Genomic DNA, 13763 nt, shown 5'->3' on the forward strand with positions numbered 1-13763 from the left:
TTCTCTGCCCAGCCTGAATTTGTGCTTGGCAGTGTCCTGACCCATGTGCAGGACCTTGCACTTGGCCTTGTTGAACTTCATGAGGTTCGCACAGGCCCACCTCTCAAGCCTATTGAGGTCCCTCTGGATGGCAACCCTTCCCTCCAGCGTGTTGACCGCATGACACAGCCTGGTGTTGTTGGCAAACTTGCTGAGGGTGCACTTCATCCCACTGTTCATGTTGCTGACAAAGATGTTAAACAGCGCCGGTCCCAATACCATCGCAGCTTGAAGATGTTCTACCAAAGGAACTGACAAGATGTAAACATAGATCTGCATGTGGGGACAGAGCCAAGCTAAAGGCAGTGACTAGATTAAATGATCTGGTTTGGCAGTTCTCATTTTTGAACTGTTTGCCAGACATCTATAAGCAGTTTCCACAGGATTGTAGAATTTTTCAAATTCTTCAGAGAAGACGCAGCAGTGGAAAGGAAGCCTGAAGTAGAAGAACCATACTTAATGGAATGAGTCCTCTGGGTCTGAGTGTTCTCACGTTGAAATCGACTGTAGGAATGAGATGCTTGGTGCCGTGCAGAGGTTTCTGCTAGATGGGTTCTTATCTCTTGTGGAATCCAATGTTATCACCCATCTCAGGATCTGCTCCTTTTTGTGCCCACCTAGATTACACGGTTACGTTATGAAGTTGGGAAACATTTTAGATGAAAGTTGCAAAGATTTTGCGATGGAAATCATGAAATCTGTGGTCCAGCTGGATAACGCTTACTGAGTTGTTCTGCTGGAAATCAGCAGTACTGTTAATGGCACTGGGCAGTGTACCTGGAGACGGTGTTTACCATAGTGGGCAGCTGATTATTTTTAAATGGGACTTGTATTAAGAAGTTGTCAAATCATATTACATGAGCTCACATGGAATTTTGTGTCAGCACAATTAATAATCTGCTTTCAGCTATTCACGCTTAAGTCATTAAAGTATCACTTTAAAGTTATGCGTCAAGTAACTTGAATATTTTTGCATTAGTAAATTAAAAAGAAACTGAGACATTCTCCCTAAATCATAGCTTCTAGATTATAAATAAGAGAAAACTCATAGCTTTGATATACTTATTGAACAATAGTCAACATTAATTTGTGATAAAAAGCACTTCCGTTAAACTTTCTGGAATTTGTATTTTTAAAGAAAATTCAGGTAACACCTGGAAAATTGTGCTAGGAGTGACCGTTCCAGTGGTGCTGGTAGGAGTCTGTCTCTGGGTCTATTACAAGGTATGTAAAATCATTAGGGGATTTATTTTTAAAGGTACCATTAAACTTAAACCCAGACCTTGAACTTTTGACAAAAACATAAATTTGATTTTCATGGATTAAAGCATACAAAAAAGACTGAAAATGTAGGATGATAAGTCTCAGCATAAATAAATTATCCTCATTCTTGCTATTTTCTATGTCCAGAAGGCCCTCACTGGTACCTCTGTGCAATAGTATTTTGCTTGTAACAATGTTAACATGCCCTTCCTTTGACCAGATCCTCTCCTGTGCTCTATAAAAAGATGAAAAGGTTGATTACCCTTCACAAATATTTTCTGATAACTTGCTTTAAAAATAATCAAACCGGTGAATTTTCTCTCACTTGTGTTTAAGACCAAAAGAAACCCCAAACCAAAACATGAATTCCCTCTAACAATACACATACCTGGTTTTCATTAGGGCCCGAATTACTATTATATCTGATCAATTATTCCAATGTCAAAGCTCACCAAAACTTCAGTGTGAAACATTACACCAATGCTTTGTTTAGAAGACCATTATAACCACATGGTCCCCGATTTCATCTCTCTACACATCTCTCCTATTTACTGGAGTACAGCACCTTCAAGTGGATGCATTTTATTCTCGTGTATTTGTAATAGGTTGACTCTGTCTTAGAATACTCTGTCTCCTTCCTCTGCATTTGTGGTGAGTATCCCTAAAAAACAAACTTCAGCTCTTAGTCCTTAGGATACATCTTTCTGTGTCTGACGGTACAGCCCTATCCATGGAGAGATATACCTTCAAACCCCCTGGGCCTTAAGATTTTGTCACAGGCTGGATTTGGTAAGCTTCAGGAGATGTTTTATGATGGTTATCATGAGGTTTGACAAGAACACACCAGAAAGACAACTCTAAAATGACTAGGTCTCAGTCTTTTTTCATATTTCTGTCACTTAAAGATTCCCTTGCATTCTTCTTACTAGTCAATTTTAGTGCTAACATGCTTTAGAGATTGTAACATACTTTTGAGATGCAGCTGTTTAAAGAATTTAAGCAAGATTCATTTATCCTGGGACCTGTTGAGACTTATATCATAATCAGAGGAATTGGAACAGTTTACAGGTTCACTCACCTCCGGTTACATTGATGGAGGACTGGATGGAAGAAACAGGAGTGCTTCTGCACTGTTATGTGGATGTTTATTTTACTCAGCTAATGTTAAAATGGAAAATACCGACTTCTCTTTATAGCAAGTGTGTCTTATTCTGTTCCCACTAGAGGATTAATTTTACACATCAGTAGTTCTTACAAACATTTTTGTTTTGACTAGAAACGAGGAAGAGGAGGAATCATATGAGCACCTTGAAGAAAATCACTCTCTGCACACACAGATGCTACTGAGATTGCTGCTGAAAAGAACAAAGAATTCCTTCCCCTTCCCTATTGGGGTACACTAAGAGCCCCATGGAAATGTGATTATCTGAGCAACAGTAACAAACAACTGAACTGACAGAAAAAAAAAATATTGTCAGTTGATACTTGTGTGTGAGGAGTCGGCATGAAAAATTAGAGCTTGGATATCCTAAAGGGAAAATGAAAAAGTTCCCTCAGAAGCAGATTCAGTTTTGAGGGATTTCTTTTTTTTTTTCCAGCATGAGGAAGCTTACGGTTTTGCACTTCATTTAGTATTTTAATTTCAGGCAAAGACAACTTCCCTGTTTAAAAATGGAAAAGACCTAAGAGAACACCCTATTTCAGAGCCACAGGCAGTCCTGATGCGACATGTCCCTCCACAGCATGTCCTATGTCTGTCCTGCAGCTGGAGAACAAAAGTCCTTTGGCTAGTAGTAGTGGAAGCTTCTAAACTGACCGTTCATATGAAAAAGTTTACTTTCTGCTTGCCTACAAAACTTATACGGCCTCTGACTGGCAGGAGGAATGGAAGCTGGGTTATCCCAGCTTTAAGGGCTATCCCCCTGCACAGGTTTAATCTGTGCTGCTTTAACAATCTGCACATGAAATACATGAGTCTGGGAAGCACGACTGGATTTACCCTTCGTTTTGATTTTGTCAGAGACCTGCCAATTAGGATTTATTCCAACATAATGAAGTGGGCTGTTGGCAAGATGTATTCTTTTATTGATCCCTGAGGCTTGGCAAATAGAAATACAAATAAATGAATGGAATACACTATACAATCTCTTTGGCTTTTCACTTGATGTTTATTTCTGTAAGTGCTTAATTTTTTCTACATCTGCTTCCAGTTGTGCCTGACTGTATCAAGCATCTTCTCATATCTGTCAGCTTGGACTGTACTTACTCCTCTTCATGAACCTGAAATGCAATTGAGATAGTATACAACTGTTAAAAACAGAAGTGTTGAGGGAGTTTTCAAGTAAGTTCACAAGTAAATGACAAAAGCTTCTCTTCACTAGTGCTTCTGCTCCCTGGTATTATCAGTTTGTTTCTGAAATAGACTAGCACCAATTTAGCCAACCTTTGCCATCTTACTTCAGCTAACAATACAGGTTTCTTGTCCTCGTGCTAGAGTATATATCCCTTTGATAGCAGATGACTTCTGTACAACCCTGTTTCAATAGATGGTGATGTTCATTCTGAATCACACACACTTCCCAGAATTTCTAGGAACATGGGTACTAGTAGCAGTAGACAAGGTATTTCTAATGCTACACCATTAAAGTGGTCTCTCCAGTGCCTTTCTCTCCCCAAAGGAGATGTCTCATGACTTTTGGGACAGCACTTGCTGACTGAACAAGTTTCCTGGCAGCTACTGCCATAAGTCCCTTTTTTTGTGGCGATGACACCTCTGTGTGTACGGTTGAGCTCATTTTTTTGACAGTGTGATACTCTGCTATAAACCAGAGCTGAATTTGGTATTGGCAAACTAGCATCTGACTAATAAAAACAGGCATCCACTTTTCTATGACTTTTGCATATTTGAGGCAAAAAGTGGATACTAGTAAGATACTGGGAATAAACAGCACTCTTAATAGTATTTAGAAAAATAGATTACTCTGTTGGTTTACCTATTTCAGTGTCTGTGTGATGCCAAGGCTTTGTGAACTCATATGAGTTTTCATTTTTTTTTTTTTGTAGGGCTGGAATAATTTAAAGAAAATCACATGGAAATTTTTTACTCTTAAAAGCTGCTAAACTTCTTTTGAACTTCAGTTACAGTACTGCTTCCATCATACGTAAATGTGCGAGAGACCAGATCTTCACACAGTTTTAGTGTAGCTCTGTTCTAGACAGTGGAGCTACAGTCATTTATGTCAGTCAACGGTGACTTTATTCATCCAATATAAAAGCAGAAATTGGAGTGTTTCCTCCCACAGAATGGTGGATACAGAAGAGAGAAGGAAGGTGTTGGGATCAAGTGTGATAAAAATACCAAAATTATACAGAAAAGTTGTTTGGTTTTTTTTTTTTTTTCCTCTTGCTTGACTTAGGAGCTGTCACCCCCATAAAACTTATATGACATTGAGCATGGCAGTTTGTCACTTGCAAATGAAATAGATAAAGCTATGACCCAGCTCCTCTTTCCATCATTCCCACAAGTAACAACCCCACTCTTACTTGCCCTGGTTGCCACAGGGCAAATGTAGATAAGCAAAAGTTTGCTTTCAGTTCCAGACCAAGTTCTTAGGCACCTTTTAGTTTCATCAATATTATTCTACTACCATGCTGCTTAAGCGCAAAACACTACAAATATATTTCTAATTACTAATGACTTCCCAGCACCTAAGTGACTATTCACTAATACTTTCTTCTCATCCAGCTCTTCAAATCAATACAAGTTCATTGAAAGAGCAATGTTAAAATATCTGGCAATCTGCTATGGCAGTAGTCCTCAGGCTGTATTACATAGTAATCTACATCATCAGAGGGAGAAAAAGATGGAGCTTTTTAATATCCCTTGCAAAAAGAAAAAAAACAAAACAAAAGAAATCACCAGTACTGGAAACTTCTGGCTGCTGAGCACAGAGGTTAAATGACAGCATCAAGATGACAGAGAATTCATTTTGCCTAAGCATTAGACTGCTGTCCTAAAGGCTTAATGTTAAAATACAACTGAAACTGGAAAATGTAGTTAACAAGAAATCATTCTAGTCCATGCTACTTTAAGAGATGTGACAGATCTTCCTGCATACATAGCATCCACTACTGTGTATTAAACAGTCACATTTACCCCATACGGTATAACCATACCTTTTTCATGCCAATATCTCTTGACTTGCTCCTCAGCTTATTGACTTGAGATTCAGCTATTTCAGCCCTTTCTTCAGCATCATCCAGATCATGTTGCTGTTTTCTGTACTTCGAAAGGTACAGATTGGCTTGAGCTTCCTGGTGAGAGACAACAGTGCAACTGATTTCCTCCTGTCCACATGAAACAAAGCTTTCCATTTCAAGGGGGATGGAAAGTGCTCCGCCTGACTAGGTAACAGCTGTACAGGAACCACTTGCCTCCTGGAGAACTGAGATTGTTATGTTACAGAGTTGATGTTTCCAGTGGCACTGTCCATGTTAAGTGAACTGGGAAGCTCTCAACATGCTGTCTGAGGGACTAGGAAGAAAAAAGTCTTTCCTGCTCCTTCCCTTCCCCCCTTCCCTTGCAAATTATACTGCAATCTTAAGATTATATTTAAGAAAAGGTTTTCAATTTTATCAATACATATGCTACATATTTTATTTTATATATATTTTAAATACATTGCTACGTACAGGGTTTCCATGAATATAAATACAAATATTAATACACACATGAAATGTGTGTTTGTACTAAAAGCTTCTATGGATTAAAGACTCTGAGTTTAAAACAATAAGTTTCCTAAAGGTAAAAAGGCCCCAACAGTTACTTACAGCTTCCTCTGCTTGGTGCTTGTAGCTCTTCACTTTTAGTTGTAGCTTGTCAATCAGATCCTGCATCCTGGCCAGATTCTTCTTATCTTCTTCTGACTATCAAAACACCATTAATTGAGTTGATAGTGTAAAAAGGCTTAAAGCATCTCCCACAATGCAACAGGTATGAGTGCTATATATATTATTTTAGAAACGTGGTTCAAAATAACAAGCCAGCCATATTGTGATCACCCTGTCTATAGATGAGAAAAATGTCTATAGGTTGATTGAAGGTGTATGTAAGCCTGGAGGCTGAGGACTAACAGGGAGTACTCTGCCCATGTACATCTATGTAAATATAGGTACATATAAACACATATATATGTGCACATGCTTTCAGAGATATACACATACATACAGAGTTCCTCGCACAGGAGTGAGGACTACTATTGTCATTATAAAGCGTGTCATTATTTAGTGAAATAGACTTAGGGGCAGGCCTAAAAATAAGTAATTTGTATATTTTAAAATCTGGTTTGGAGGCATTTCTGGTAAAAGGAGGCAAGTTTAAGCTGTCACACTCCATGAACAGAAGGACCAGCTAATTCTGCCTGCTCAGTGTATTCTGAGAAAACAGCCTTCAGCCTCTACATAGAAAAGTCAAAGTAAAACAACAGGTAAGAGGCTAAATAATCTCCTAAAGCAGATGGATGGGATTATCTTCTTAAGAATGCTGTTGAAAGCAAAAGGATCACTGCTCTGTGCTGAAGACCTTTTTTGAAAGGCAAGCAGCAACAGCAGCTGTTAGCAAACCTGTGGGAGGTTCAAGACTAAACCTCGCTGCTCAGCGATAGGTGACCAAGCCCCAGGACTGGGCAACCCTACACGGCGTGATGCATTAGAGTCAACTGAATCCTTCTGGCTCTTTTTAGTAAGATCAGCACAGCTGAGAGACAGCTGGGTCTTTCTTCATTTGCAGCATGAATAGTCACCTAAGCCTGCTCCATATTAATACTGTGCTAAAGCCGTCCAAATCCCAGCAATAAAGGCTTTCTAACATTAGTTGCAACCAATCAGGCCAGATGATGGTGGCCCAAGGGAGATGTTCCTCCTATCCCTAAAGCTTTCTACAATCAGAAAGCTCTGGGTAATGCCATCCTTCACCTTTCACTGAAACACTGAGGGAACTTAAGACACTGTTTGGGAGAGCACACTTCTTTCCCAGTGACCCAGCACTTACTAGAGTCCTCAGCATACCTGGTAAGTCAGCTCTTTTATGCGTCTCTCAAACTTGCGAGCTCCTTTTTGGGCATCCGAATTGCGACGAAGTTCAGCCTCAAGTTCATTCTCCAGCTCACGAACCTGCAAAAAAAGGAAAAACCCTTGCCATTATGCTACGTATATATAAAACAGCAGATAATTTGGTTCACAGTTCAAGAAATGCTAATTTTCTCAGCATCTGCATAGAGTTGAATTTCAGGAACAGATCAAAATATCACCTTCCCATTCTGCTTTTTCATAAATGTATTTAAGCTGCACGAGCAGTCAAAGGTGCAGACATTTGCAAAGGCTGAAAAAGTTTAACTGAAGCAAGCATTGAAGAGGCTTTTGCTGGTTTTAGATGCTAGGGTTTTTTAATTTTTTTTTTTTTGTAAAAATCAAGGTCTTGGTCATCTGCTGTGCTACAACAGCTTGTTGTAGCTGGATGATGACGGGGAAGTATGCCTCCAAGAACTGCTCACCTGCATTTTGTGAAACAGGAAAGTGTTCATAGTGCCACTTTTTGGCCTCTATGAACTTATCAGGCAGCCTTAGGGTATCTACCTGGTCCCAATTCTGTAAGCAGGAGACAGTGGTCCTAAGTTGGATCACAAGCTTACCCTGGATTCCAGTTTCTGAATCTGCTTCTTGCCACCTTTCAGGGCTATTTGTTCTGCTTCATCCAGTCGCTTCTGGAGGTCTTTAATGGTTTGCTCCATGTTCTTCTTCATTCTCTCTAAGTGAGCACTAGTATCCTGCTCTTTTTTAAGCTCCTCAGCCATCATTGCCGCCTGAAAAACAACCACATTTTAAAGCAGCTCTCTTGTGCTATTGGATTATGTCTCAGAAGAAATGATGGAAGATCGATCTTGGATTATCTCTTATTTGGATCATTCGCTGTACCCAAAGCTACAGACAATATCTTGTGTGTGCATATCTTGCCTGGACATAGAAAATGCAGGGACAGAGTAGCCTTGGAGGCCTTTTTCCCCCTCCCTATTCTAATGCTGTGATTTAAGATCCCCTCTCTCTCTTTTATATTTTTTTGGATATCTGTGCTATATCATGTCCTCATTTATAATGCCTACAAGTAAGCCTGTGCCGTTCACTAAGGACATTTTACATAGAACTTATTCAAAATTTAATCTTGGTGCGTGGAGCTCTTGAAAGGTGGTAGCTTAAAACAACCAGCAGACAAATTTCCCTGCACAGCCATAGACGTGAGCTGCCTGAGCAGCTGTAACAGCAGAGTAGTGTCTGCAGTCTGTGCTGAGATCGAATGCTCAAGTCTCAACATCTTACACAGTCCCTGGCCGTTCTGTAAGACAGGTAACAAGGGTGCCAATTAGCTCATTCATGTTTGTGCCTGCCACCGAGAGCCGTTTACAGATTTTGTACTCATCACTAAGCAGTCATCGGAAGACAGCAGTCATTGCAATCCGGGCTGGAGCTGTATCAAGGACAATCAGCATCTTCTCTCTGGCAGGCAGTAATAGTGCTGTCAGCTCAGAAGCAGTACAGACTGTGGTACAAGAATAGCTTTGTCCAGGCACTCCAGACACGTAACTCTCAGAAACCTCCAGTTTTAGCTTTCATTTTATCTGTTGGTATGATGCGATACATCAGCTCAACTCCGAAGACATGGATTTCTCCAGGTCTGTGAGAAATGAAACTATACCTGCCCAAATTATGTCTTCCCTACAGGAAGAATGCACTCCATCTCTCCTCCTGGGATCTTAGGCCTCATGTTTTTCCAATAGACATCTAGTTCAAGGGTACCTCATTCCAGATTCAGTAATTTTGTTTCTGACATCGGATTCTATGTACACCAGGAGACTAGTTACTGCTAGTTCAGTCTGAACTGGTTTAGCCTATCCAGGTGTATAATTTACCTGTTTCAAAGGTAACGTGACCTGAGACTTTAAGGATCAGTGGAAACTGCATTCGAGGCAAAAAAAAAAAAAAACCAATAACCAAAAAAACCAACAAAACAACTAAAACGTAAGCATCAGAAAAGAGTCCTTCATCTGTTTTTACCTCTAGCCTGTTTTGGTTTATAGTTTCATCAGTTACCTCCAGATAACTGTGGAGTGCTTTGGATGTATGAGCTATGTAGCAAGCACAGACCTGAGACTGTAAGGATCAGTGGAAACTGCATTCAAGGCAAAAAAAAAAAAAACAACAAAAACCAAAAAACCCAACAAAACAACTAAAACGTAAGCATCAGAAAAAAGTCCTTCATCTGTTTTTACCTCTAGCCTGTTTTGGTTTATAGTTTCATCAGTTACCTCCAGATAACTGTGGAGTGCTTTGGATGTATGAGCTATGTAGCAAGCACAGAAACGGTAACCTGGGAAATGCTTTTCTGGCTGTCCTAAGACATTGCGGCACTGAAAAAGAAGTGAATGGGAACTAGTTTACTTACATCTGTGATTGCTTTCTTGGCTTTTTCCTCTGCGTTCCGGCACTCCTGGATCGATTCTTCCACTTCATTCTGCATCTGGGAAATGTCACCCTCCAGCTTCTTCTTTTGATTGATCAGGCTTGTGTTCTTTTATTAAATTGTCCCCAAAGGAACAGTGGAAAAGGAGGAAAAGTGATGATTAAAGACATAACTCCTCTAAATACCATAGCACACCAAGGCTTACTGATTTTTGCAGCTCCTGGATTACACAGAGCAATATGCGAGAAGGGAGACCCAGGTAAGTGGTAAGGGCTGGTCTTGACTAGCATATGTATCTTTAGACCGAGGAAGTATTAAAAATACTCTCAAAGCTGTAAATATTCAGATTTTGATTCAGATATAATAATAAGCAATAGGCTGAAATAGAAGAATGAATAAGGCAGTTCATTTTGGAAAATAATCCATAATCAGTTAGTCAATGAGGTGATTAAAACAGAAGCCCCATGTCATTAATGGGCTGGAGGAAACATTGCAAAACATTGCCAGCCTGTAGCACATTTTCATTTCTTTCTGATCACTATTTGATGAAGAGCAGCTTTGGTTTTGTAGCAGAAATACTGGCAAGTCAGGAAATGCCCCTCCGTGGCCCTGTAAAAACTGCAGTGTCCATCCTGGCAAAGTCCAAAGGCCTATCTTAATGAAGACCTTTGATGTGGCAGAGCGCACTTTGCAGCGGGCTAGTTTCTTGCCCTGCATAATACATCTATTTTTAGAACCCATTCTCTGCAGTTTTCGTTGCTGAGTAACATCACAGCCCTGCATAAAACCAGCACCTGCGTTGCTTCTCCAAAGAAATGCCTCACCATCCCAGACACGGCTTAACTAAAGCAGGAAACTGGTTTTACAGCATTACTTTTTCTGGAAACTCTTCAAGGCAGTTGGCTGACTCATCAATTCCAGCTAACTTGAAGGGAGTGAGGTGGCATATCTACAGAGTGACTTGCTTCCTCTCTCTCATTTTCTCACTTGAGGGAGGGCAAGGTGTGTCTGACTTATCAGATGGCCATAGACAAACTGCTTAATAGACAAGGCTCAGTTTAACTCGAGTGAAGGAGAGCGCACAGAAAAAGCCAACCTGAGTGTGAAGCAGGTTCACACGTTCAGTGGCTTCCAGCAGTTCGTGCTCTGCCAACTTCCTCGCCCGTTCAGTCTGGTCCAGCAAAGCCCTCAGCTCATCCAGCTCCGACTGGAGAAGGTTGTTCCTCCTGTCAGAGACAGCCAGCTGCTCCTTCAGATCTTCATTCACGTGTCCCAAGTCATCCAGCTGTACCTGAAGCTCCTGTAACAAAACAGATGTTTGGTTTTTACCAGCACAAGTCCATTTGAAGCCACCATGCTTACATAAGAGGACCGCAGATTGCCGAGGTTGCATAGAGCCCACCTCAAGAATTTCAGTGCGTCTTTATGGGAGAAAGGCTGTAAGCTGAACAGCTTTTGTGTTTTGTGGTATGTGGCGCAATGGGGGAAAAACCCGTGTGCTCAAAGCAGAGGCAGAATGAGCTGCCTAGGCATGAGAGAGGCCATTATGATGTCTTAGCAAAGCTTTTTTTCTTTTTTTTTTAAGCTATTACAAATATTGACGCCAACAACAAAGGTGAATATACACACACTCGCTGTACCCCAGCCAACTGACTTGCTGTCCACTTTTACAGGACTTGCAAGCTCACAATAAATCATAGATTTTTTTCAGTTCCTCATCCTGTAGCTTTCTGTCCCTGCAGGAGGCTGTAGCCAGCAGGGGTTTTGTGACTGGATCTCATCCAGCTTGTATGCAAGTCTTGGAAGAAATCCATATTTCAGTATTCTCTTACACCAGTTGTGATCATTAAGGGCTTTTTCTGCACATCCTTGGGAGTAGCTTCTCTCTTAATTACCATCACCATTGCTGTTTTGCTCTGTGCTAATGAAACCCAGCCCACACCTACCATCGGGTGCTTGGGACGGGCAGTTCTCAGAGTACCTTTATTTGTGTCTGCAAGACACGTGCTGACTTTGTTGCTTCTGCAGCATGCCTGTTAGCATGGCTGAGCTGGATTTCCATCTCATTGAGGTCCCCTTCCATCTTCTTCTTGAGCCGAGTGGCCTCATTTCTGCTCCGGGCTTCAGAATCAAGGGTGGACTGCAGTGAATCTATGGCACGTTGCTGATTTCTCCTGAAGAGGACGTGAAGGGTGAATAAAATAATTTCCCTCTCTGCACAGGAACATAGAACTACATGCAACATCACTTTTTAAAAGTGTCTTATTTCCAGAAACACTGTATTTCTGAATGACATACCTAGCAGAGGTTTCTAATGCCCCACTGCCGTCTAACTGGCTGGTGCGCTGCACACCCTCAGCTAACTCCTGATCTGTAAGTACCTGTAGCATCCTTCTCCAGCGTTTCCTTTGGCAATATTGGAGCAAGGAGTTCTCTCAGGTCTCTTGTAAACTCAAGCAAGTACAGGTTTGAACCTATCAAGAAGCACTTCAAGCCTAGCAGTCATTTACCAAGATATTTACTGAATCATTTACTGGAATGTTTTATATCTCAGCCTTTTTATGAAGGCATTAGTGGAGGGGATTAATCAAACTGAATGTAGGCAGCTACAATCTAAGCTAATTAGCGTAGGTGCTCTTTATAGTAAATGGCATGTGTAAGCTACAATTTATTGTGTCTTAAAGTAGATGTTGAAAAACATTTCTTATGCTAATTATAAGGGGAATAATTCAGGAATAGAAATCTGTGTTGCGGACATCTAAAGTTACAAAAGATTAAGCCCACTCAATTAACAGCCTGGTCCCCCTGTGAAAGGCAGCTTAGTGTCAATTTAAAGATAGCAAACCAGATACAGACAGGTGCTTAATCTTCTTGACTCTGTAACAGTCAAGTCCTACGATAAAAGTTTTGCTCTCTTACAACCAGAAGGTAACTCAAAGCACAGAATATGACTCACACAGGGAAGCATTTATCTTGCTGCTGGCCAAGTTTTACTGAAAGTGTAGGAGTTCTGGGAAATCACACAGTCAACAAGGAAAACCTTGAGGGCCTTATTGTTTTAGCAAGGAGCTGAACTGTGCCCTAGACTCCCAGGGAATAACACAGCACGTCTGCTGAACAACTGCTGCAAAACACTCATAAGGAAGCTGAGGCAGAAAGCACTGGTTAGGATAGCTTGTCCTGAGATCTCTGTAATCCAGACACCTGCAGGACATCAGAAGATAGTATGTGAAAGGGCCAAAACATTCTTGGTTTTGAAACAATTTTCATATCAGTCTTTGTATCTACGCTGGCCAAGGTGGGCTTTGGACTTCCCCTTCCCTACCCTTTAGCCTGCCAACAAACAATGACATGGTTCTTGGATTAATAGCGTTGCAACACTGACTAATTCAAGGCCAGAGTTTTCTGAAAGACTGCACATGCACATTGCTGAAAATCTCGCCCAGCGTGACATCATTTTAAGAGTATAACTCTTCAGACTAGCATTTGTGCAGGGTGGGAGAGGAGAGATAAAAGACACCATCCTCCTCTCATCTAACTGCTTTCCATTTTTCCTGCTTATCCCTTTCACCTGGCAGGCTCCTCTCCTTTTATATCCATACTTTCTGTAATTCTGCAATTCTCACTGCTTACCCAAATGGTGTACACATAGGGGCAAGCTCCTCACATCCCCCCACAATCAGTGTAGCTATAACCGCATACGTTAACTAAATGTCATCAGATAACATAGGTTTGCCCACCACTGAGGTAGTACTGCTGATTTTGCCTGTGGTTCCCCTTGGGAGGAGACATCCTAGAAGATTAGGAGAAGGCAGCTCTCTAGACCTACTTGTCTCCATAGTGTAAACATACAGATTTAGCAGCCCTTGGTCTACTGTGACTTTGGTTGTGCCAGTCAGTTGTGTTACGGCTGGCACGGGGTTAGTTTGAGGTGCTTTGTGCTCCCGAA

At 41.0% G+C, this 13763-nt stretch overlaps 1 protein-coding gene across 1 annotated transcript in view; it reads right to left on the reverse strand.

Moving 5' to 3' along the window:
* Positions 1 to 3456: 3456 nt before the first annotated feature.
* Positions 3457 to 13763, reverse strand: part of LOC104163129 (myosin heavy chain, cardiac muscle isoform-like) — a 46055-nt gene continuing 35748 nt past the window's right edge. The window contains 8 exon segments of the mRNA XM_009702026.1: positions 3457 to 3582; positions 5479 to 5616; positions 6133 to 6228; positions 7369 to 7473; positions 7992 to 8162; positions 9797 to 9922; positions 10911 to 11114; positions 11796 to 11988. Coding sequence (XP_009700328.1) covers positions 3565 to 3582; positions 5479 to 5616; positions 6133 to 6228; positions 7369 to 7473; positions 7992 to 8162; positions 9797 to 9922; positions 10911 to 11114; positions 11796 to 11988 — 1051 coding nt within the window. The 3' untranslated portion in view covers positions 3457 to 3564.

The sequence above is a fragment of the Cariama cristata genome, unplaced genomic scaffold (assembly GCF_000690535.1).
Source record: "Cariama cristata isolate BGI_N322 unplaced genomic scaffold, ASM69053v1 scaffold11046, whole genome shotgun sequence".
In the NCBI taxonomy this organism is placed as follows: domain Eukaryota; kingdom Metazoa; phylum Chordata; class Aves; order Cariamiformes; family Cariamidae; genus Cariama; species Cariama cristata.